The sequence below is a fragment of the Bidens hawaiensis genome, unplaced genomic scaffold (assembly GCF_021521415.1).
Source record: "Bidens hawaiensis isolate Kalapana, Puna unplaced genomic scaffold, B.hawaiensis_p1.1 tig00004020_1, whole genome shotgun sequence".
Lineage (NCBI taxonomy): Eukaryota > Viridiplantae > Streptophyta > Magnoliopsida > Asterales > Asteraceae > Bidens > Bidens hawaiensis.
This window is the reverse complement of record NW_027491236.1, coordinates 758,921-783,605: the sequence shown is the minus strand read 5'-3', so window position 1 is coordinate 783,605 and position 24,685 is coordinate 758,921. Positions and strand designations below refer to the sequence as shown.

The window sequence follows — 24,685 nt, the reverse complement described above, 5'->3', positions numbered from 1 at the left end:
TAATAATACATGCACTTTCCCACACGCATGTACTGGGTATGTCACATATAATTCAAAAGAATTAAATATTATTATATATAATTATAAAAGTAATTAAATAATATTATTCGGGTTTGAACCAAAGAAAATAAACGTACGAATCGAAGGATTTGCAAAAGTTTGGCGATGACATTGTTTGGGACTTAGAATTTCATAACCAACGTGTTTTGGTTACAAAGGTTTAAATTATTTATGTCATTAGAAAATACAATTTATTTTACTCATAATTGTTACTATATATGTGTGTGTATATATATAGGGTTTGGATTAAATACAAATAAAATTAATGTGCTAAACGTAAGAATCAAGTAGAGTAATTATGTAATTACACTATAGAGTATTTACGTAATTACTCTATGGTGTAATTACATAATTACTCTACTTGATTCTCATGATTAGCACGTTAATCCCATTTGTACGTTAACTTTCCCCTATATATATATATATACATATATATATATACACACACGCCATATCGATATAGAGGCTCTAAATTCCAATTCGAATACCATAAAACAATAATTCGAGAACACATCTTCTAGCCCGACACGTTCTTTTTATTTAACAGTTTAACCTATTTGATGTGTCAGGATAATATAACCCAAACAGATCCAATCTAAATGATTTGAAATACTTCACGTCTTCACATGTTTATTCACGTATGTTCTGTGGTTAGGATTTGATTATAACATGTGCATCAATGTTGAAGACCCGTTTTCTCTTGAAAGTTGGTCGTTTGCCTTTCATAGGGTAATGTACTAACGTTTAAATAACAATTCCATCTTAAAAAGAGTAACTAGTGGTGCCTTGTATAAGATACCATGGCATTTAATCATTTTATAATTACAAAGCTTATGTTATTTTAATAATATTCAAATTCTTTAAACAAAATGAGCTTGGACTAATAAGAACGGAACTAGAACAAAGCTGCAAAATGCTCAAACTTATAGAAACAGATAACTTGACAGTCTTGTACATTACATACCAAAATGCAGCAAAAAACCAAAAAACAGTTCATTAAACAGCAACAAACACACACTTGGCGACAAACATATATTACACAAACTCAAAAATCACTAACACCTAGCACAAGTACTTCCAATATGCAGGGCGATCTCTCGATATAAGCAAAGCTCGTGATCCCATATAATCAAATGTCGGACAGTATAAGTTATCCGGCCCAACGGTCTCTCTAACCGTTTCACCACTCATTGTCGGTTTCATCCCGTCATCCTTCAATGCATCAAACACAAACAACCCTGACCCACACACACCCATGGTTACATTTGAGTTACCCCAAACTTGTGTTATGGCTTTGTAATGTGGGTGTGAGTTGGATTCGGGTAAGTTGTAGGTGGTTAAAGGTTTCTGTTTTCGTAAAGAGAATTGTTGGATTTGGGCAGCTGATGGTGGTTTTCTTGTGGTTGAAGAGGAGGAGCCGCTGCATCCAAGGTAGATGGAGTCACCACGAGAGAAAACCGAGTGGGCAGTGGTGCCGTTTTTGGGAATCTTGAGACCGATTCCAGATGGATGACGGAAATCTAGAACGTTTATGGAATCTGATGTGCAGAATACACCATCGTTGCCTTCTGCTTCTGATGAACTTACTCTGTATTGCAAAATATTAATTCATTACATGATTGCATGCACATATATATATATATATATAAATATATACATACATGAATACAGGAGTGGCAATTTCTAACACGACACTAAATCAGATTTTGGGTTGGCCTATGTAAACCAATTAAACATGAGTTTTGTTCAGGGTTGGCATGCTTAACTAAAACACAAATCATTATAGACCTGTAAACAAACCAAACGTCCACTGAGTCGTTAGGTGGAAAGTTTGTCTATAAAATTTGTTTAATAAACAAACATGAACAGTTTTTTTTGTTCATTTAACTAAACGAAAGAACATAAGCATATGTCTCTTTCATTTATTTATGTTTGTTTGTGAATGCTTGTTCATTTGAATATGTTTACACATGTCCATTTATGTTCGTTTATATTTACTTGTTTACATATTCAATAAAAAATAAAATAAAACCGGTTACAATTTAGTCTAGATTTATCAACTTTTTGTTCCAACGTATTGATGCTCATGTTTCTTTTGCTCAAATAAGTCTGTTCGTTTGTGTTTAGATTCGTGGGCCATTCATTTCAACTATTAACAAACGTATATGAAAAAACACACTCATTTTCTTAACAAACAAACACGAACAAGAAACTTATTCATTGAATTGTCCGCGTTCGATTGTTTGTTTGGTTAAAGTTAAACGAACAAACTCGAACAGTCGAACACACCAAAAATCAGTAAAAGGCGTACCTTTGACGAACTCCTCCACCAAGTTCAGCATCAGTATTATTCACATGAAGTGCTGTAATCTTTTTACCATTAGCAGAAACCGAAAGCAACCGTTCAGGCGTCAGCGACCCAACATCCCATAAACAAACACTCTCCATCTCTGCCAAAACTACCTTCCCCCGGTTCCTCCATTGCAGCGGGCTCGAATTCTCCATTTCCAAAACAGCACTCTGCACATCCCACTTCATAATATGCTCTCCATCACGAACATCATATATCCTTACACCTTTCTGGTTACTAGCCGTTGAAATAATAAGTGGACCGCAAGGTTTATACCACCATTGTCGGTTTTCTGGTGTCAGATTTGTTAAATCGTGTCTTCGATTTAAAACATTGTTGGGTAATGGAGCGAGTGCAGTTCTTGTATTGGTGAATCCATCTTCTATGTGAAATGATTTGATTTCTTGGGTGTAAAAGTCCCATGAACAAAAGCCAGCTTCCATGCTGTTTCCAGCAGATGCAGCCACAACATACCTTCCAGAACAACCGTCTGCACCCGGTGCACGAACTATCCAACAGTCTCTCCATATATTAGGTGAAATTGCAGCTGGTGCTTTGTATATGGATTTTTCCTGAATAGATGATGAATAATATTATATAAAGTAGTTTATTGTGGCATGTGAACGCCAGAGATAGCAAAGTGAGCGGGTCAGACAAGTTGTGGTAGTTTTAGTACATTTTTTACAGATACGCGTTAAGTATGATTATAACAGCTATAGTCTATATACCATGGTAATAAAAGTTTCAAATTTAAGAAATTTGAAAAGATGTATGTATAAAAATATGAACACTTTCAATATGCATCCTGCGTCCTCTTTCTAGCTAAACTTTATAGCTTGACCCGTATGACGTGTTGGAGATGAAAAATTACCTAAATTGATGTATTCATAAGTAGATGTGTTGGAATTATTGGCCATATAGATCAAACTGGTCATCATATTACTCCAAAAAACAGTAAATAACTGACCGAAATAGAATATAGCTGGAATAAGCATATTACACCCATGTGTAACAGAGAAGTTAAAACACTCATTACTAAATTACTAGTTTACTATCCAGGGTTCCAAAAAGGCAATTTGGATTATTAACATATAAGTTGATTTGGAGTTAATATATGGCATCCCTACTTTACCTATTCTAGTATTCATGACAAACTAAGGGGGTGTTTGGATGTTGCCATGTGGGTTTAAATCGATTAGCAAAACTTGAAGACAGTGTTTGGCAAAAACCTACTATGATTCTCATTCTCTTAAACTATTTATGTAAAAATAAACAGGTTTGTAAGAAAATGACTATAAAAGTATAAAGAGAAATTACTTTTGCATATGTCATACTCATCTACAACTAATGCAGCATGCTAGCATAAGAAATAAATCAACATTTAGTACCTCAGAGTTGGCAACATCATAGAAGGTGCATGAACCATCATCATGAGCAAGCAAAACCGACTCTCCCTCTGATACAAACCATCCACCTGTAGAAGCCTTGTGACCGATCTCGTTCAACTGATTATTGAAACTATCATCTATCTCCTCTACATATATCATAACTGCCTTATTTTCTTCTTCATCACAATCTTCAAGTGTTTCATTAGCTGTGAGCATTGTCTCAATATTACCTTTTCCACTAAAAGCGTTAAAAGAATCAAGCCCTTTCGGATTTACAGTATCACCCGTTTCTTGAACTTCACATATCTCCAAATCACCCCTGATTGTAACTTTAGGTGCGATACATTTATCGACAGCGGCACCTAACAGTTTACCCTCCAGTTTTGTTTCAGTAACAGCTGAAACAACTTCAGTTTTGAGGGTTTCATGGCTTCCAGAAGGTGCTTTTAGTGTTGATCGGTCTCTGAGTAACTTATGGTGAGGAAAGAACCTTGCTTCTAGTTCATCAGTATTCAACCCCTTAGCCAAACTTTTTGTATCACTGGACTCCTTGATTAAACTATCTTTTTTTTCCACAGTAATCTGCAAACCTTCACTTTCATTTACCTTGCTTAAACCCTTCTTCTCCTTCTCACCACTTTCACCACTCACAACATCACCCATAGCCTTCTCGATCCCTGCAACCGTTTCTTGAATATCAGAAAGCATCACTTTTGATGCATCAGGATTGTTCAAATCCAGCATTTCCTTTGTCCTCTTAATATCCGAAGCTATCCTCTTAACTTTCTCTTCCAAAAAAGCAAGCTTCCCATGCAGTTTACTCGGATACTTAACACTCGATTGCGAACTCATAACATCCTCACCCGTCCCCTTCTCTTTCACACCATCAGAACAACTCCCTTTACCAAACTTCCCACAAGAGCTACTAAAACTCAATCGCACACCATTCTCTTCGGTTTCACTTGCAATGCTAGACCATAAACCAGACGATTTCGACTTAAACTTCTCAAACAACTTAACACTCTCTGAAACTTTCATAACAGAATCTGAATTCGACTGAGTCTCCGGATGTGATATTATCTCCTTTTCACTAACATTTTGAATTTTTACCAGTTTCGGCTTCGATTCCTTCAAAACCTCATTCTTTTTATCCAAACTCACAACCGAACCTTTCGAATTTGTAACTTTACTCTCTATCCCATATTTCAAATTCGGAAACTTAGAAGACACCTTATTCTGCTGACTTGTCCTATCAGTAACCCTAGCCGCACTAACACTCCTCTCACTTCTCTCATTTCGGTCAACCGAAACCCTAGAAACCCTAGTTTTACGAATATCAGAAGCAATCTTATTAAACTCAGAAGGACTAGAGCTTCTACCTGTAGTCCGGCCACTAGTCGACCACCTGGCACGCGGCTCGGCGCCATCCTTATCAGCTCGAGCCATCGGAGGAACGATCGGCTTCGCGGCTGCACGAATCCGTGAAGTGGCTCTGCAACTGTTGACGTTTTCTTTGCCAGCGGACATGTTTACAGATCCTGCACCACGGCATATGACTCGTTCCGATACCGGAGTTGTGCTTCTGAATGTTTTTGTTGACGGACCGGCGGTGGACTTGGCGGCGCCGGTGCCGGTTTCTTTTGGCCGGCGTAAGACGGACGATGACATTGTGTTTTATTGAATAATAATAATTTATCGCTAAGTTTGCGAAGGGTTTGTGTGGATACTGATCTTGTGGTTATTTGTTTAGGGTTTGAAGGGGATTAATTTAAGCGGGAAATGTATTTTGGATTTGGATTTTGAACTTTTTGTGTACCCGGTTTGATAGTTTTGGACATGACGTGTTATATGGTTGCACGTGACGGTCTTTTCTTTTCATTTTTAATTATTATTTATTAACTCATATCATTCTAATAGTTGCGTCTCGCGTGATGCGGTTGAGTATGCACGCAAACACATCTAATGAGTAATTGGTATTACCATGCTAGTACGCGCGTATTCCGTTCTGAGCTAACACTTTTCTAACCGGAAATCCATTTTGACTTTACCACTTTTTACCTGAACCTGTCCAGCCAAAATTAACTTTTTTTTGTATCGAGCCGTTCCAATTAGGGATGAGCAAATTCGGCGTTGGTACCGATACTGGTACCGAATTGGTACCAAAGTTTTGAGTTTCGGGATCGGTACGGTACCGATACGGGACGGTACCGGTATTTCCCAAATTTTTACCTTCAACACCGTTATCAAGAATTTACGATTTTCGGGATCTGGATTTTCGTTACCGGTACCGGTACGGTACCCAACTCATCCCTAGTTCCAACATTAACCCTTTTAGACCCATTACCCGAACCCACCGACCCGTTTGCCAGCTCTTACTAGTAATCAGTAACACATTAAGTTTTTAAAAATGAAAATAATAATAATAATATACTCAAATTAACGAGAACAAAGTGCTTGTTTTATGGTATAATTTTTAAAAAGAAAAAATATTTACATGTGAAAACGTTATGATCGTTTAAACGCAATGGGGGTGGTTGATTTAAACTAAAGGGTAATATGTAGCTATTTTATATATTAGCAAAGTGTGATTGAAGTTAAAGAAACAAACTTGTAAATATTTTTGAATGAATGAATATTAACCGTAGATGATGGCGGGTCGAAATTGTCTGCAATCTAATAATTTTATACATTACTTGTCGTATCTTCTTTACCATGACGAATCAATTGATTTAATGTATGCATCGCACTCTTGACTTTTGTTCTTTCCTCCGATTTTTGCCTAAAACAAGTTTGATGGCTCTTAAAAATTAAAAGATCCTTAACTCATAGTTTATATATAGTATAGATAACTAGAATCTCATGAATCACGATAGTCGTCACAGTAGATACATGTCACTTGTTGCATTTGATGAGAGGTCAATAACTTAATCTTTTGGTATCATGGTAAGAGGGTTCATTGAAGATGTAACTGATAGTATAAGGGTGGGCGTGAAAGGTAGAAGATGATTTATACTATGCAGGACCATCATGATCATGAGCATATCACATTTTGTCATGTTAGATGCTAAACTGTTTTTAGTGTACGAATGAATTCTCTTGTGCTATGGGAAGAGTCCTGATCCGTTGGTTATTGTGAGTTTTAAAATTTTAAATGTTTTGATATAATAAAAATATTATTGGATTTATTTGTTTTATTTGTCTACGACATACAAAGCCATTGGGTTAGATGGTTATAACAATATCGAGAACAAAAGGTTACTACGCGTGGAATACTGGAATTATGACGCATTGAACAATTATAACGCGTTGATTCGTTATGAAGCCTGGAATTGATTCGTTGAATTGTGACGCGTCATGAAGCCTTAACATGTGTAGTGGGTTGTCAATATATTAATATTAATATCGAAAAATATGTCTAATCCAAAATATTAGTTTCTAATGGGATTGAACCAGTGGTTTTAAGCAAGTATTGCTTCAGTATATTAATATGGAAAAAATATGTTAAATCCAAAATATTGATGATATCCTTTCTTTTGTCACATTTTGCTATCCACTATTCAATGCCAACGTCTCGCTAGTTATTTAATATTTCTGATGCAATACCACATGTTCAAACATTGCTCGGGCAGTTGGGCTTCACATCCTAGTTCGACTAAAGTCCCGTAACATCTTAAATCCTGGATTGACCTACATAGCCGAGTTTTGGTTCAATCAAACAAAGGCATATATTCAAGATAGATGCTTTTGGTAAACTATGCTTATATGATTGTGGCCAAGGGTCATAGAGACCTTGGGCTTTAAGCATTAATGAGGATTATTAGATAGCTCAAGGGAACACTAGACCGTATATTTCTCTTTCAACAAAATAAGCATCTGAAGGTCCAGCTATACACTAATGCAGATTGGGCGGAGATGAAGATGATCGAAGATCCAAGTCAAGATATTTTACTCTTGCTGGCGGAAACTTGGAAACATGGAGAAAGTATGAAACAAAAGGTTGTAGCTTCATCCAGTGCCGAAGACAAATTTCAGGGAATTGCATGAGGACTAGCAGAAGTTCTTTGGATCCATAAACTCCTAACTGAGATAGGATTCCCTCCAACTAAAGCTATCAAGATCATGTGTGATACCAAAGCTTCTATACAATTTCTGAGAATCCCGTCCAACATGATCGTACAAAGCACATAGAAATTGACCGGAACATCATCAAAGAAAAACTTGAAACTAGAGTCATAGAATTACCGTTTGTTCGATCTGCAGACCAACTGGAAGATATATTAACAAAAACCGTCAACAAAATAGAATTTAACAATTTTCTTAGCATGTTGAGCATCGAAAGCCCCACTACTTAACTTGAGGGGGAGTGTTAGAAAATAAAATAAAAATAAAGATTTCAAGGGATCTGGTACTCATCATCTCCCAAAATAAAATATTGCAACAGCTAAATGAAAGCAAATAAAATATTGCAACAGCTAAATGAAAGCAAAGCATGAACCGTTGGAGTAGATTTCAAGGGATTTAACTTTTCTTTTTTAAGCCGTTTACTAACTTTTCCATAAAAAAACTTTTAATGGTCTAACTAACAGTACAATTATTTTTTTAAATAAAAAGCTGAGTTAGCTTATGTTGTTTATTAACCGACGAGGTAAACTTGTTACTTATTTGATAAATCTATATACATGCACACACACAAAATTGTAACAACCTACAAGGGGGAACAGGTGATCCCATTGTTTATCAACGAACTTGTGATCAATATTAGTCGTGGGAGGTTGTATTGAAATCAACAAAGTGGGTGATTATCATTTTGACGGATAGCTCAGATGCTCGTACCGAAACATCAACATACAGGGAATATAGCTCGTCTAAGGTAGCTCAGACGCTCGTGCTCAAATCGATCTCAACAAAATAGATTATGAGTTTGAAACCGAGTAGGAATTGGTTTATTCTCACTCGATGAATAACATAGGGAAATAAACATCATCCCCAATTGATGCCGAATACGACGAAAGTGCGGACAGAATATCAGGGGTGGTGTCATATAATGATCAAGTCTATTTCATATTTACCACATGATTCACATTTCCCAGGATAGCCTAATAAACATTTCATTTATAATTAGAACTTTGAGTAGTTTTCAGTGTATGAATGATATATTTGCAAAATGGATTTTGATTGATAATATACTTTTTTTTATTGGACAAAAGTTAAAACAAAACCATATTCAAAGCTATATAACTATATCGACGACAAACTAGTTCAGCTAAACAATAATATCATGTAAAGCTTGACAAGGACAACTTCTGGTTCATAAGAAAAAAACATTTTTACACGGATACGAAATATATCTTACGTAAGTAAATTGATTACAGACTAATACATTCAATAGAACAAATAATAAAATATAAAAGGTGACTGTATGAAATTAATTAATTATTTTTAAAATGTTACACATGTTTAGAATATTCACACAAACTCTACGAAATAAAATATAATACATTTCTTTTAACTCTAAAATCCTTAAAATTTTGCATTTGCAAATACTTTAACTCATCACCTCCATTTTAGAGGGACAAACACCATTCATTATCACTATACCACTGAGTCATAGATATATTTTGACAATTTGCTGATAAAAATAGTAAATTATTGATATAATGTTCATGCTAGCATGTATCTTTTTATGACCAGTTGTTAATGATTTTAATCATTGCAATAGTGAACGGGGAATTACACATTGAGATTAACCACTAAAACGCTACAATTCTCATTGTTGCATATGTGTAAAAAAAATAAGAAAATACAAAGCTATGACGATCAACTTCTAATGGTTTATACATAAAACAATTTCCAGTCCTATAACACAATATAAGTTTGTTACAAATCATATTATGATAATGTAAACATGATGTTTTTTTCTGGTGTTTGTCATTTAAAATACATCTCACTACTTTTCAATTGGTTTCATTGGCGATAGACGGATCTCGGCTTGATGTTCTCTTTTTCCTTCGGTTCTTTTTCGCCCCTGATTCTTGTGACCCTAACTCAGACTCTGTGGTCGAGTTTTTCGCCCTCCTACCATGGCTAGTTTCATCATTCAAGGTTTTCTTTCTTGGCTTTGCGTCTGAGTCTGAAGAATTTACTGAAATGTTAGAGCCTTGTTTCCTGGATTGCTTTGACTTGCCATGACGATCTGGAGTTCTCATCGAGTCTATATTTACAAGTGAAAATAATTATCATGTTGAATATTTACCTATATGCTCGATATGTATTTTTAATTATTATATGCTAGCATTAGAACCCGTGTAACACACGGGATTATCAAAATAATAAAAATACAAATAAAGTTAAATAATAAGTACATAATGTATGTGAAAAAATGCACTACATCTATATTTATATTGAAATGCAAGACTATTTCTCGAATACTGATTATGCCTCGAAATCAAAAATAGTGGAACATGTTAAATAAATCTTAAAATACCATAACGCCTCTAAAAATGTGATAATAAGACCACAACCTATAATACTACAAAGTTTTATATATATATATATATATATATTTCATAAAGAACAATAAAAGGCATCTATACACTTAAAAACATACTTTGAATGATTTTTGACTTGTTTCCTTTTAATGAAAGATGTAGCTTAATTAACTTATTATACCCACTGAAAATGAAACATAACCTAACCTCACATCATAAAGACAACAATAATACCATTCAAATAAGATAAAACACATCCAACATTATAATCAAATGCGCATTAATTCAGCAAAATACGAAAAATCCCCAATAATAAAATGAATCGAATAGTAAGAAAACTTGTCATTTTGTCGGGCATATCAAATTATTGGATGATACCAACTTCTTTTTAAGAATTTGCGAATTCTATTAAACAGTTATAAAACTGTATAAACACTAAATAGTAGATATATAATTATATAGTCAGTAATATATAAAGTTACTTTATATACACCATTAGTATCATACTTTAAAAAATGTCATACAACAAATTGTAATATGTTTTTATAAACATAGTTAGCAACTTTTAAGAATTAAAATAGAAAATAGAAAATAGAAAATTTCATGACTTTAAGAAAATGTTTTTAACTTACAATATCAAATTAATATGTTAAATATTTTATAATATAAAAATTGAGAAAATGACCTTTATTAACAGAAAACATTAATTTTAGTTTTTTATTGTCAGTTAATAAAATCTGCTAAACACCTTTTTATTGCTTAATTATTTTTATAATAATATCTATTTAATAAAATTTTAAACACTTAATATAAATTCAAAGACAGTTACGCAACTTTAGTACATATGGTTTGTCCAATTACGCAACTTTAGTACTGTCTTTGAATTTATTGCAAATGGCTACCTCGCTTTTCTAAAACTTGCAATTTTAGTACTTTTTTCTAACCTCGTCTATTTTTTCCGTTAAGTTGGGGGCAAATTAGTAATTTTGATTATTTTATTTATTTTCTCTTTTAGCTAAATGCCATTTTCATACCTCTGGTTTGTTTAATTCGCAACTTTAGTACCTTTTTTTGAATTTATTGCAACTAGATACTTAGATTAATTTTGGATAGACAGACAAACCAAGAGATGCATTACAATTAAAAGATCATCTCTAACCCTAAATGAACATATTAACCACCCACCCCGCACTCATTGATCCTTCAAACCCTAACTATTGTTCATCTTCAAGTTCAATGAATTACGATATATTGTTTTTTTCCATGTGATTCGCCAACCGTTATTCATCTACAAGTCCAATTGATGTTATACTAAGAGGTGCGAAGTTGTGTGATTGTTATTTGGCTTGATCCTCTGATGTGTTAAAGATCTACTATTATTGTACCCGAACTTTTGAAAAAATAAATCAATGCACATAAAGAAAATGCAAGAAAAATGGTTAAGATGAACTCGGATCTTGAGCTACTATAAGTAAATTGGCAATCAAGAACAAAAAGCTAAAAAATATATTATACATTTCATGGTTGTTTTTCATTTTCAATCATGCATTTAACTATCTTTTACGTAATGTCTCTTTTGGTTTGTCTATCTATCCAAAATTAATCAAAAAATCAAGTTGCAATAAATTCAAAAAAGGTACTAAGTTGCATAATTGAACAAACCACAGGTATGAAAATGACATTTAGTTCAAAATACAAAATAAATAAATAAAATCAAAATTACAAATTTACCCTTGACTTAACGGAAAAAAATAGACAGAGTTAGAAAAAAGTACTAAAATTGCAAGTTTTAGAAAAGTGAGGTAGTCATTTGCAATAAATTCAAAGACGGTACTAAAGTTGCGTAATTTGACATACCACAGGTACTAAAATGACACTTAACTCTTTTAAATATAAAATTTAGGTATAATCTGTTACGATTAACTTTCATACAACAAATATATATTAATTAATTAATTTAAGAGATATAGGGGACAAAAATTGTTAGATGAAAGCTGGCCATAACATGTGGCATAATTATTTTTTATTATAACAGGTAGATTTGTAACATTATATAGTTTTTGAGGCCGGTTTAACCATTGAACATGTAAGGCGAATAACCATGTTATAAAATCATTAGTTTTATTAAAAACAATTGATCATGTAAATAACTAAATATACCTGAAGTTCCGTCTGATGATCCGGTATTAGAAGAACCTTGAAACTCATTCATCTGTCAATAACACAAAAGCAACATTGTACCAAAAAGAAGAAAAAAAAACACCATTGAAATGAACTATCACAACTTATATGATAGACATAGGGGATTACCCAGGTTGGAGCACTGGAAGAAGGTCCATCACAACCAATATGTGCAACATGCTTTACATCAGTGGGCGCCCCAATTTGTATCTCGGGTTCCTTATCGTTATCTGCCTCTGTAATTCCAAAGAGCTCATGAGCCATAACACAAAACATATACAAATGCAACACATATCATATCACGGTCAAAACACATAAAAATATACCAAATATTTCAGAGATGTAACGCAGGCCTTTTAATAAACCTTTCATGGCCGTGCTGATGAACAATGTTCAATTTGTAATCATAGAAATGTTATCATCTTCAAATATAATTAGTATCCCTCGATCGTTAATTCGCTATTCATTAAACAAATTATAAAATTGCATGTAATTAGAACATGAAATTACAAACTTATGGGACACAATGTGCCAAGATGATCGTTCTGATCAACAAGACAACAAGAAAATAGAAATAAAATTTTGAATAAAACTATAGACAAAAGTTTAGTAAATCCGGAAACTAGGAAATGTTTTGTTGTCTATGGATGTCAACCATGAATGACCCCATTTTTAAAGGAACCATTAAAATTTTATGGGCATTAAACATTTAAACCCATATTTTGGTACCCCATAAGAGTTTTTCTTCAACCATTTCAAGCATTTGCCGAATCCAGTCTAGCTTAAGGTGCTGTTTATTTTTAAAGATGTAAAATTTCTACAGTCTGCAGACTATATCTGCAGGCATCTGCGGCAAAGAAGAGGTGGACCAAATTTCTGCAATCTGCAATAAGAAGACTGCTTGTTTTTTAACGTTTGCAGACTGCTATAATAAACGAAAAATTAAATAAACCAATCTTTTTAAACTTTATTCAACAACAAACTAGTAATAATTGTACAATTTTAACAATAATCAAACAACAAACATTCATAAACATTCTACAAACTTTAATTAACAACAAACTAGTAATAATTGTACAATTTTAACGAAAAATCAAACAACACATTCATAAATCTAAACCTTCTACAAACTTTATTCAACAACAAACTAGTAATAATAGAACAATTACAATAATGCTGAATAGACTATCAAATCTTGAAGAAGTAAGCATGCCAAGGTAGATGGTGGTGGAGGTGGCAGCTAGGGCTGGAGTTGGCGGAGCAGCGTGCAGCGGCGGTGATGTGGGGAGAAAGGAAGGCAGCGGCGGTCGGCTGGGGTAGGTGGAGTAGTGGCGGTCGGCTGGGTTAGGTGGAGGAGCAGCGGTGGCGGTCGGCTAAGGAGGAGCAGCGGCGACGACGACTATTGCGGAGGTCGCCGGTGGTGCGGCGCCAGCAGTGGAGGTCGCGGTGGTGAGGCACGGCTGTGGAGGAGATGAAGGGGAGGAGATGGTAGAATGAAAGGGGGGCTAGGGTTTTGAATGAGATAGAAGATGCAGAAGACTTGAAAAGAGTAAGGTCCATGTCTTCTAGGATAAGAGGGCGCGAAGACGTTTTTTAATGAAATGTCTTCAGAAAAACAAACAGTCTGCAAGCCTAAAGATCTGCGCATGGTACGCGCGACGCAGACATAAAAAGCCAGAAATATCTTCAGATAACAAACAAACACCACCTAAATGTGTTTAAGTCCGAGTTTAAGTCTAAATTGTAATATTTATGGAACAAGCTCTTAATCGTTGAGCTTCTATTAGACTTGGTCAGACTCGCAAGTATTGCTTTTACTTTATACAAATATAATATAAATAGAGCATATGATATGATACGATACATTAAGATATGATGCAATAATATACGAAGCATCAGCAGAATATATATAATTAAATGATTAGTGATGAAACTATGTTTTTTAATCCGTATATACTAGTAATAAAACTTTTTATAATCTTCACTTCTATACGTCAGTTTTTCTTTCAACCTTTCTCAAACCATTTCAATATTTGCTCATTTGTATTTAACATGTCCCAATATATAATAAGCTAATAAGATAAAGTAAATAAATACTTTTTATATATTTTTTCAGAAAATGTTAGAAATAATTACAATTAAAATGCCCCTCAAATAAAAGTTACTTTTTCATAATGTTTCCTTTATATACTTTTTCAGTTTTTTCTCAAACCAAACTTTAACTTCTTTTATGTTATTTTTAAACTAAAACGGCTTTTATATGTGTTTATATACAAAAGTTACAAAAAAATATTATGTAAGAAGTAATATTTACAGGTAACAATGATTGTTTTAAATGTAAAACGCATGGTTTCCCGGTTTCTCTATGAATTCTTACATGTGAACGTGTAAAACCATTATAATTTTATAATAGCATTAGATTTGTGCCGTATATGAAATTTTATCACCAACTATTTTCTTAAACAAGTAGATTTTGTCCATGTATTAGTTAAAACCTCGTAACAATTATTGTGTTGAATTAGTTGAATATGTACGTGTCGGGAAAGAGAAAATCTATTTTGGTCCAATATTCAGAAAGTATGCTACAAGTTAAATGTTGTTTTCATGTCCATGATTTATGCACATTACACACGCCAAGTGTTGGACATAATTCAGGAACCTTATTTCATGCCTTGATTTGTGTTGGTTTGTGCATAAGTTATCTATTTTTATAAGTCAAACAATATATATATCCACCAACCATTCCCTTAGCAAAATATGCTTTCTTTTTGTTTCGTTTTTGTTTATCTTCTGACAATATTTTCAATAGCTTCTCTATCTTTATAATTACACTATATTTTCTTTCTCATATATAATTAAATGATACTTTTTTTTACATTTTTGTCATTATTTTTTTTCTCTTATCCATTCACAATCACTATCAAATATATTAAAAAATAAATAGAGGGTGAATGTTTCTTCAAATTTACTCATCTCTTTATTTTTTTTATTCTTCACTCACAACCATTTACAACTCTTTAAAATAATTTAGAGATTTCTCTCACATAATTATATAGGAGCTGTTGTGAATGCTTTTAATGAGGAAGTCTTTTATCTTTTTTTTTTATGTTGATGGAGTAATGACATGGATTTTATTTTTATTTTGATATAATTAACGTTTTTAAACTTTTTTTTAAATATAACTACATATATTGCAAATTCTAACCTCCATATCTTCCCCTCCATTGTTTTTTTCTTGATGCGCAAAAAATTCGATAAGGATTATTTTGAAAATTTAGTTATACAATTTGAACAAAACTTGTATGAGTGACCTAATTAGAATACTTTTGAGAACAGGTTACCGTTTTGTGACATTTTCCATATGATTAACTAGGGAAAATTATCAATCAAATATAATAGTTAAATTTTATCATAATTATCTTAAAATAATTAAAAAAATAGTTTGATTAGGTTTATTTTTCAAGTATCTATATTGTTTTTCACTTTGTAAGGTTTGTTGCTGGTCAAACCCGTTACACAACACTACATTTAATTATTTTAGTGTTTTGAACTAAAGTTTCTAAAATTACAATAAGACAAAGATTTTTTTTTCTTTTATCAAGTAGCTTGTAGCCCATCCCAATGACATCGAGTTGTTTGTTAAGAATTTAAGATGGTGCCGTTCTAAATAGTGAGAGTTCAATCTTGTTTAATAATTTATTAACATTCTTATTTGGTTGGTTTAAATATTTGAAGTGAAACATTTGCCAAATTTCACACACACACACTCTCATTCTATTATGGATCCACTTTAGAATCCATATTATCTCACTTAATATCTAATATCTCTTTGATTTAATCCAAAGTACTATGATAGAGATGCCATAATTGTAGAAGGCATTGCCCTGACCAACAAATGTTACAAATCATTAGCGTGCAAACACAAAGCTTGTATATCTAATAAGGCTTGCACGTAGGATGATACTAACATATGTAACTCAAACGATAAACGCACATACAATATACGGGTAACTCTCAATATTGTTGCTCAGATGAAATATAACTTGAAAAACTCTATTACAACTCTCTTATGGAACGCTAACACAAACTATGCTAACAAAAAATCTGATAACCCTAAGTTGGTCATTAACAAACCTATTAAAAACTTCTTAAACGCCCCTTAAGCCCTCTACAAACTTGTAGATATTTAGGCTTTCCACCCTGACTCACGGGTTGAACATTTTTCTTTTGGCAAACAAGAATTAAGCCGACAACACTTACCTTATGACTATAGGATCAATGTGGACTAACATTTAGGTCATGTTTGTTTTTCTGAAAAAAGGTCTTCGCAGGCTCTTTTATTTGCGCCGTGTAGACCACGCGCAAACATTGTCATCTGCAGACTGTTTGTTTTCTTGAAGATGTTTCATTAAAAAATGTTTGAACAAGCTGTTCCTAGTACAGACTTGGCCCATCAGCTTATGAGATCTTCTAAGGTCTGCAGAGCGTTAAAACACCACACCTTACCAACACCCACTTTCCACCACCACCACCACCACCACCACCACCCACTGTTCGCCACCACTGTCCACCGCTGCCACCACCACCACCACAACCACCCACCGTTTGCCACCACCGCCCACCACCACCGTATATCAACCACCGTCCGCCACCACCACCAATGTCTACCACCCACCCCTACCGCATTCTACCACCACCAATACCACTATCACCATCCAACACCACCCATCACCACAATTTGTACACCACTACCAGTTTATTTTAGCAATCTACAAACGTTAAAAAAACAAACAATCTTTTACTTGCAGACTGTAGAAGTTTGGTTCACCTCTTTTTCTACAGATGTGGTCCACAGACTGCAGACATTTTATCTCTACAAAAACAAACAACATAACTATATATTCGATGATCAACAAATGGTTAACCGCTAACGTTATAAACTATAAGGCTAGCGTGAACACAGAAGGACCAAACCGCTTAGAGCCTCAGACATAATTCTTGCTTAGTTTACGCTTAATCATTTTTTTTTTATCGAAATTGATTTAGTGAAGAAAATCAATAATTTCTAAAAACAAAATTGCGCAACTAAGTATAGTTAAAGGACTTTTGTGTAATTGAATTTTTTGAAATCTTGTTCGTATAATAACACAAACTATGAGTAGAAGGACTGATCTGCTAAAGTATTTAATTCCACAGTCCACATCAGCAGGCATCAGTTGACGTATGGACAAAGAGCTAGAGCATGTGGGACCTCTCAGTTACTAAATTTTTGAACGTGTTGACTTTCATGTACAATCCGATTCGATGATGACACGTGTCACACATAATCGACGGTATTGAGTAGGCTGTGAGAATTATATCATAGAGCTAAGCATTTATTTACAAATGGGGCCCAGTTGAAAGAAAGAAAGACTTTATGATCCTGATGTGGACTTTGGCGCTAAAAAAACAAACATTTGGCATTACTAATTTTACTAATAAAATAGAACTTTGGTGCCGCAAGTGTCCTATCGGGCCACTTGCCGGCACCGTATTAGTTCGTAATTTTTATTTTGTTTTATTTAGTTTAGTTATCATAGCGAACGTAAGGAAAACCGACTAAATGTCAAACTTTTTTGTTTTAATTCTGGTACCGGAAACCGATCAAATTCGAGAAGAATCGCCTCTTCAACGTTTGTGACTGACAACGCTCGGGTTTTACCAACACAAAAGTTTACGATCGGACGCCCTCTGATCATCAGCTCACCTTCATGTTTATATATATATATTTTTCATTTTTTAGCTCTAGTACCATAATGAGCGTAATTAAAACCGACTGAAATCATGTCGAATTACTTCCACAATGACCGAGGCTGACAACGCTTGTATTTTCCACCTCTCGGGTTTGCCGACCAAATAAACATCGTTTTAAATATTTTGTTTTTTTATATGCTAATATTTTTATAACCGAATTCGTGTCGACTCATCATCGTAATACTCGGGTTTTACCAACGCTCGAGTTTCAATGCTAGAGTTTTGTCAGTTGCCCCGGCACAACCAGAAGAAGTAGTTTTATTTAAAACAAAAGTAGCAAATGTTAAATCTTGTTCTTTCCAACTATTTTTGTTTACATTTCTTAAAACATAAATATACAACAATTCAGTAAAACTAAAAAAACTTAAATCATGTATCACGTTAAATAAATTAAGCTTAATTCAAAAATGATTTGTAAGTTTATTTATTTAAAAACAAACATATAGTGTAAGATTTTTAAATAAACTTATTAAAATATGAAACCAATCCGCTTGACTCTTAATTTTTCACACGAACTAAAAGCTAAGCATGTACTCTACCTGAGCCAATTTGTGACTTGGTAAGTTAATTGAACTACATAAGCTTGGTTATTTTCTTCATATAAGACTTAGATAGCAATTTAACAATAAATATCAAGTTACACAGATCTTTTATAATACATAACCAATCAATATAAAAGAAAATCAATAGCAATATTTTGTTAGACTGGGTTATTTTGAGCTCAAACTTTGCTTCGAAGTTTAAACAAGTTGCCTAACACGAGCTAAATCATCTCAAGTTGACTTATACTATCAATTTTTTTGTGAGTTAATTAAATACAAGCAAGTTATGAACCAGAAATTAACTGAATAACCATCATTTAAAGACATAGAACGTTAACCAATTAATTATAGTAGTATAAATATCAATTCAACTCATAGTCCAAAATATTATGCAAAATTTTCCTCCAACTAGGTCCACCAAGACTTATGCTTCCGAGAGTCATGGCTCAAATATACACTAATCAAGTCTGCTTTATACAAGGGTCCACTCTTACACTTAGTTTAGTTCTAAACTCAAATAAACCTTAAAAGACTAAGGGGGTGTTTGGAATTCCTTATTTTACCTTCTTATAATTTTTCATTAAGTTAATAAGTTACAAAAGTGTAACTTATGGAACTTTTTCTCTCACAATATAAGCAATCCCAAACACATTGTTACTTTTCAAAAAATTAATAAGTTATAAGTTGGTGAAAATAAGCAATCTCAAACACCCCCTAAATGCAGTTTACTTCACCTTCTTGATGTATTTTTATAAAATCTAAATATAACCTAAATAAATTGAATTGAGTGGTGGACACACACACATATTTTTTTTCATCAGGTTCACCTTCTTCTAGTGCTTAGATTTTTCACAACCAACATCAGAGTTTTTGGATCGGTCCAGGTTGCCAGGACGAGAAGCATAGGAGTTACCATATCTTCACCATCGCCACCATGGAACGGCTTGTACAAGCAGACATTGTTTTATTTTTAATGACATTTCTTGGTTTGTGTGTTTATTCTTTTGATTTAAATTTTTTAAACTCATAAATTCATAACCGTTATCTTTTTCTTAGTTTTGCTTCTAGTTTATGGAAAATCATAACAAAATAAAAAATCTCGTTAAAGATTTCACAGATTAAATAAATATATATTTTCCGTATCAGATTCTTTCATTACCAACCAAACATAATTTTGGACAGAATATCTTCCGATTCCAATTCAAATTCATTGTATTCCACGAATCAAACGCTACCACAAAATATTTTTACAGAGTCCTTAAAAAATACGCGAACGCCACTGGTTTAACTCAAACCACAAATACAAAAGTGGATTATTGTAACTCTAGTTAAAAGATAGAATGGTTAGTATTTAGTAAACTACTCCATTTTCAGGTATGGTTGGATATTAGCTGTCAAAAAAAGCCATTGACGTCATTAGTTGATTTATGATTTATCCATTATTCTAATTCATTCAATTAATAAATTAATAATCTTTTTATATATAGCGACTCCTTATTCCTTAACGCCTTTCAAAAACCCCTTTCCCACTCTGCTTTACACACACTTTCACCGTCCGATCACAAATAGCATAAAATCAACTTAAAACGGTTTTTATTTCTTTCAGCTTAATTCGACGCATATATGAAGGATTACGATACGAACTGAGGATCGGTTACGAAATTAGCATTGAATAAGCGGTGAATACTCACCGGAATTTGAATAGGTAACTTCCGGTCGGTTATATTCGAGTAATATTATGCTTTCTGTTACAATTTTGTTAATCCGTAACTGTTTGTAGAGTATTTGAATTGCGATTCGTAAACGTATCGTGTGTGTGATATACGAATGGTGGTTATTTGTGCTGATCGGATGATTACGTCATAAGGTAATGGAAAATTGAAAGTAATTTAGATCAATTCGCGTTCGTTTGTTTCACATAATGGAATGGAATTGGAATTTGATTTGGAGTCTGAAAATTCCAATAGGAATTGGAATTGAAATTCAATTCCATTTTCTTGATGTGTTCGTTTGACAAATGAATTGTAATCTATCACCACGAATGAATTGAAATTGTTTTTTTTAATAAGGAAAACGGCGGAAACATTTTAGGTTTTTTAATATTTTTTGTTTTTTATTTATATTTAAAAAAAAAAACTTGAGAAAAGATTTCAATAAAATCCTCCACATTTTGGAAGGATTTGGAATCCCTTTATTTAAAAGGAATTTGCAGGAATTGAATTATAATTCCAATTCTTTGACAACCGAACACACCAAAATGGAATTAAGATTCCAATTCCAACGAAACGAACACGCTATGTCATGAGATTTTAATTCCAATTCCAATTTCTTTAAATTCCCACGAATTCTGTGAAACGAACGCTCTGGAAGATGATTTAGGTTTGATATTAGTTTTTAAAGTTGGACAGACATTACCTACTTTTGTTGAATAAGAACAATGGGGCCTACAGTAACCTAATGCTTTCAGAGGCTTGTGCATTTAGATATGATATCATCTATAAATTATTTATTATTTAATTCTAGTTATAGAATCTAGGGGGCCATGGTCATTTATAATAATGTCAATGCATGCATCAGGTGGCTTCTTGACTGGAAGTATACACTTCATTGTATTGCCCTTTTGTTGATATGTTACATCTAGCATTCATTATTGTAAGTTGTTATTAGAAATATATAATTGATGTTTGATCATGAATTAGTTGTCGCATTCTCTAATTTGATGTGGGATGACATTAAACAAATGTGGCCATATGCATGATGTTTTTTTAATGGTCAGGATTGTTTGTTTTCTTGTTGAATTGTCAATTTAGTGATTTATTGTTGTTTGCCTTCCTGGAACTTGCATTATTTTTTTTTATCATACTGAATTTTAAACAGTTGCTGAAACCTATAACTTACAAATAGACACTTTAAATACTAGATGCATATTACATTATTATGTATTCAGTACAATACAATCAGTCAATCGCATGAGAAAATGCAAATATATCCATATATTTTGACCATCTACAAGTATGCAATACATTATGCATTTTCCAATAATGATACCCTTGATAGTCCAAGCTTGAACTCATAAACTTGAGTGGCTGAGTTAAGCCTTATGTGTAAAGCTCGAATTTGGCTCGTAATTAATTGTAAAATCTTGGGTTCTACTTGCTTATTATTATTATTATTATTATATTAATTGTTAATGATGTATACATAGTTCTTAATAATACTATTTATTATATATTTGAAGTTTACAGTCTCATCACATTTTAATCTACTTTTAATAAATTTTCAGCTGAGCACATTGTTGTTCACATTTTCGTTTAGTTGTTCAAATTTACTTCTAATTGTTTAACTCAGTTATGTTAGTACATCTATGTTCGTTCGTTTACTGTGAACTGTTCGTTTATACTGTCAAAGAGCAAACATTTACGAACATGAACACGCTCAGTTTCTTACGCTCGTGAACAGTTTATGACTTTATTTATTTTCGTTCCTCTTGTTTCTCTCTCCCACTGTGTATGATATGCACCATCTACCCGTCCTTATGTGGTTCCCAGTTCTCTACTTAAATTGGTTCTGTATTTGTGTGTGTATGACAGTTAAGTTAATACCTGCAATCTATCAAAACGAAAGGTATATTGCAAGTTGTTTAAGATGATGGATCATAAGCGAAGTCCCGTATCTATTGAGCAGGGTATTCTTACTTCTTTGACACCAAAGAAGCACAAGGCTGGTTTCTGTTAGCTCCAAGGTTTAAGACTATAACTATATCAAGAATAAGTAGTTATTAAAATAAATTGAATGCAACGTTTACTCTGTTTTGATTTTGTTAATAGGAAAGAAAAGAGAAGATTGGTGACAGAATAGCAGCCCTTCAGCAACTTGTCTCACCATATGGCAAGGTAAACCTAAACAAAAAATTCCAAACAAGAAAATTATATCATCTTGATACATGACATGCTATTGAGGGTCTTATTCTGGTTTAATTCTAGTTTTTTTTTTTTAAATTAAACTGTAGACGGATACGGCTTCAGTACTAAATGAGGCATTTGATTATATAAACTTTCTTCATGACCAAGTCAAGGTATGCAATGATTGACTATAAAATTTATATTTGAATATACAGAAACCGTCGACTAGACAAGCAATGCTAATATTATTCTAGAAAATACTAATGGACAAAGACACGCATATCGTATGGTGTAAACAAGCCAAGCCGCTCTAGCGCTATTAGAGATAGGCTTGCTAAAAGTCGCCTTATTCCAGAGCTCTTTAAAGAAACGAGCTCGTGCTTCACTTGTCGAGCTATCATACATTAAATAATGATAAAAATAATTAAATAATATGTATTACGCTATGCCTAAAGGTTATAATTATCAAAATATAAACAAATAATTATAAATAAATAATAAACAAGCCGAGCCTGAGCTTTAAACGCAGAGCTCTAAACAAGCCGAGCTCAAGCTCTGTTAATTTAAAACTCGGGTTTGGGCTCGGCTTGGCTCATTTACATTCATGTGACAACAGATTTAATTTGCTATATTTTTAAATTTTGTTTTAGGTGCTGAGTGCTCCTTACCTTCATAGCAATCCAACAGCACAATCTCAGGTGATGTTACTATACTAGTTATCAATAATTTGAAAATTAGAACAACTTTACACACTGTTTATATACCTATGAAACTATATATTGTGGCTTGTAGGAATATGACTTGAAAAGCAAAGGGCTGCGTCTGGTACCCGTTTCATATACAGTTGGAGTTGCTAGCAGCAATGGCGCAGATATATGGACCCCAATTAAGACCAATTCCCCAAAGTCATAAAGAGTTGATGATGGCCATGGTGGATATATTTTTAATGCATATAAGTGTTGGGTTTAATACGGGTGTTGCCCCGGCCCGTCTTGGGTTGGGCAGTTGAAGACTAGAAGGGTTGAATGGGCTGGCCACCCACTCAACTTTAGTGGCCCGTTTTATATTATTTCTTGTAACTTATGGAGAAAGAAATAAACCCTAGTTAGCCTCCCTATATAAACAATGTTGTATCTTGTAATTTCTTTAGCACCTCAATAAAAGAAGAGACCCTGTTCGTTGCCCGTGGACGTAGGTTACACACCGTGACCGAACCACGTAAACCCCTGTTCGTATCTTCTCTCTGCTTTACGATTATTATAATTATTATTGTTTTGTGTGTTGCTTTGGAATTGTAATTGTGCACCAACTATTATTATATTTGCAATCAGGCTTATGTTTTGCAATTAGAATTCTGTGTTGTTTTTAGCCATCGCCGACGTCACCACTAATAATATTATTATTAGTGTATCGTGATTAGAAGTCCACTCAGCCATTCAAAATTGCTATTACGGTTCGAAACAGAAGCAGACCGCTGCTAGTGATTATTGCTGCCGGCAGCTTGTTTCAGGTTTTGATTTCGGTTTTGTTTTGGGTTATTAATTTCTGTTTACTTCTCGTTTATCCGCTGCGTTTACTTGGTTCACGTTATTCGTTTTAGAAATCAATTATAAATACCGTTGTATTGTATTGATTTCTGTCACCCTATCCGACTCCTTTCGGGTCAGCCGCGTACACGTAATACCTAACAATAAGAACACATGTAGGATATCTATAATAAACTATTTGATATATAGAGGAAGAATTCATTCTTGGAAGGCTGACATAATCTAAAATGGAGATCAACATATATGATACGAGAAACATATTATGCGGTTATTTTAAATTTTCTTTTTTAAATGGCAAATCCGCGGCGACTAGATTTTTCGCAATTGTTTGTTGCTGAAGTTGTTAGGGTGGTTGTTCCAATACTCTTTCTATTATCTGTTGGATTTGTTTTTCGTCAAACCTGACTCTCATCCAAACTGCACGCTGGTCAAAC

General features: G+C 33.5%; 3 protein-coding genes across 3 annotated transcripts; 1 reads left to right on the top strand and 2 right to left on the bottom strand.

Moving 5' to 3' along the window:
- Nucleotides 1–1,045: 1,045 nt before the first annotated feature.
- LOC143625165 (KIN14B-interacting protein At4g14310-like) lies at nt 1,046–5,466 on the bottom strand. The gene is made up of 3 exons (XM_077095597.1): nt 3,799–5,466; nt 2,372–2,982; nt 1,046–1,648 (listed from the first exon to the last, which is right to left on the bottom strand). The coding sequence occupies exons 1-3, from the start codon at nt 5,464–5,466 to the stop codon at nt 1,123–1,125; spliced, it is 2,805 nt and encodes a 934-aa protein (XP_076951712.1). The 3' UTR covers nt 1,046–1,122.
- A 4,286-nt stretch (nt 5,467–9,752) lies between these two features.
- Nucleotides 9,753–12,839, bottom strand: LOC143625016 (CRIB domain-containing protein RIC6-like). Its single transcript, XM_077095487.1, has 4 exons — nt 12,794–12,839; nt 12,597–12,703; nt 12,447–12,498; nt 9,753–10,009 (listed from the first exon to the last, which is right to left on the bottom strand). Exons 1-4 carry the CDS (start codon nt 12,837–12,839, stop codon nt 9,753–9,755), a joined length of 462 nt encoding a protein of 153 aa, XP_076951602.1.
- A 9,611-nt stretch (nt 12,840–22,450) lies between these two features.
- On the top strand, nt 22,451–23,626 carry LOC143625015 (transcription factor bHLH153-like). The gene is made up of 5 exons (XM_077095486.1): nt 22,451–22,522; nt 22,630–22,695; nt 22,812–22,877; nt 23,355–23,402; nt 23,497–23,626. The coding sequence occupies exons 1-5, from the start codon at nt 22,451–22,453 to the stop codon at nt 23,614–23,616; spliced, it is 372 nt and encodes a 123-aa protein (XP_076951601.1). The 3' UTR covers nt 23,617–23,626.
- The last annotated feature ends 1,059 nt before the right edge of the window (nt 23,627–24,685 follow it).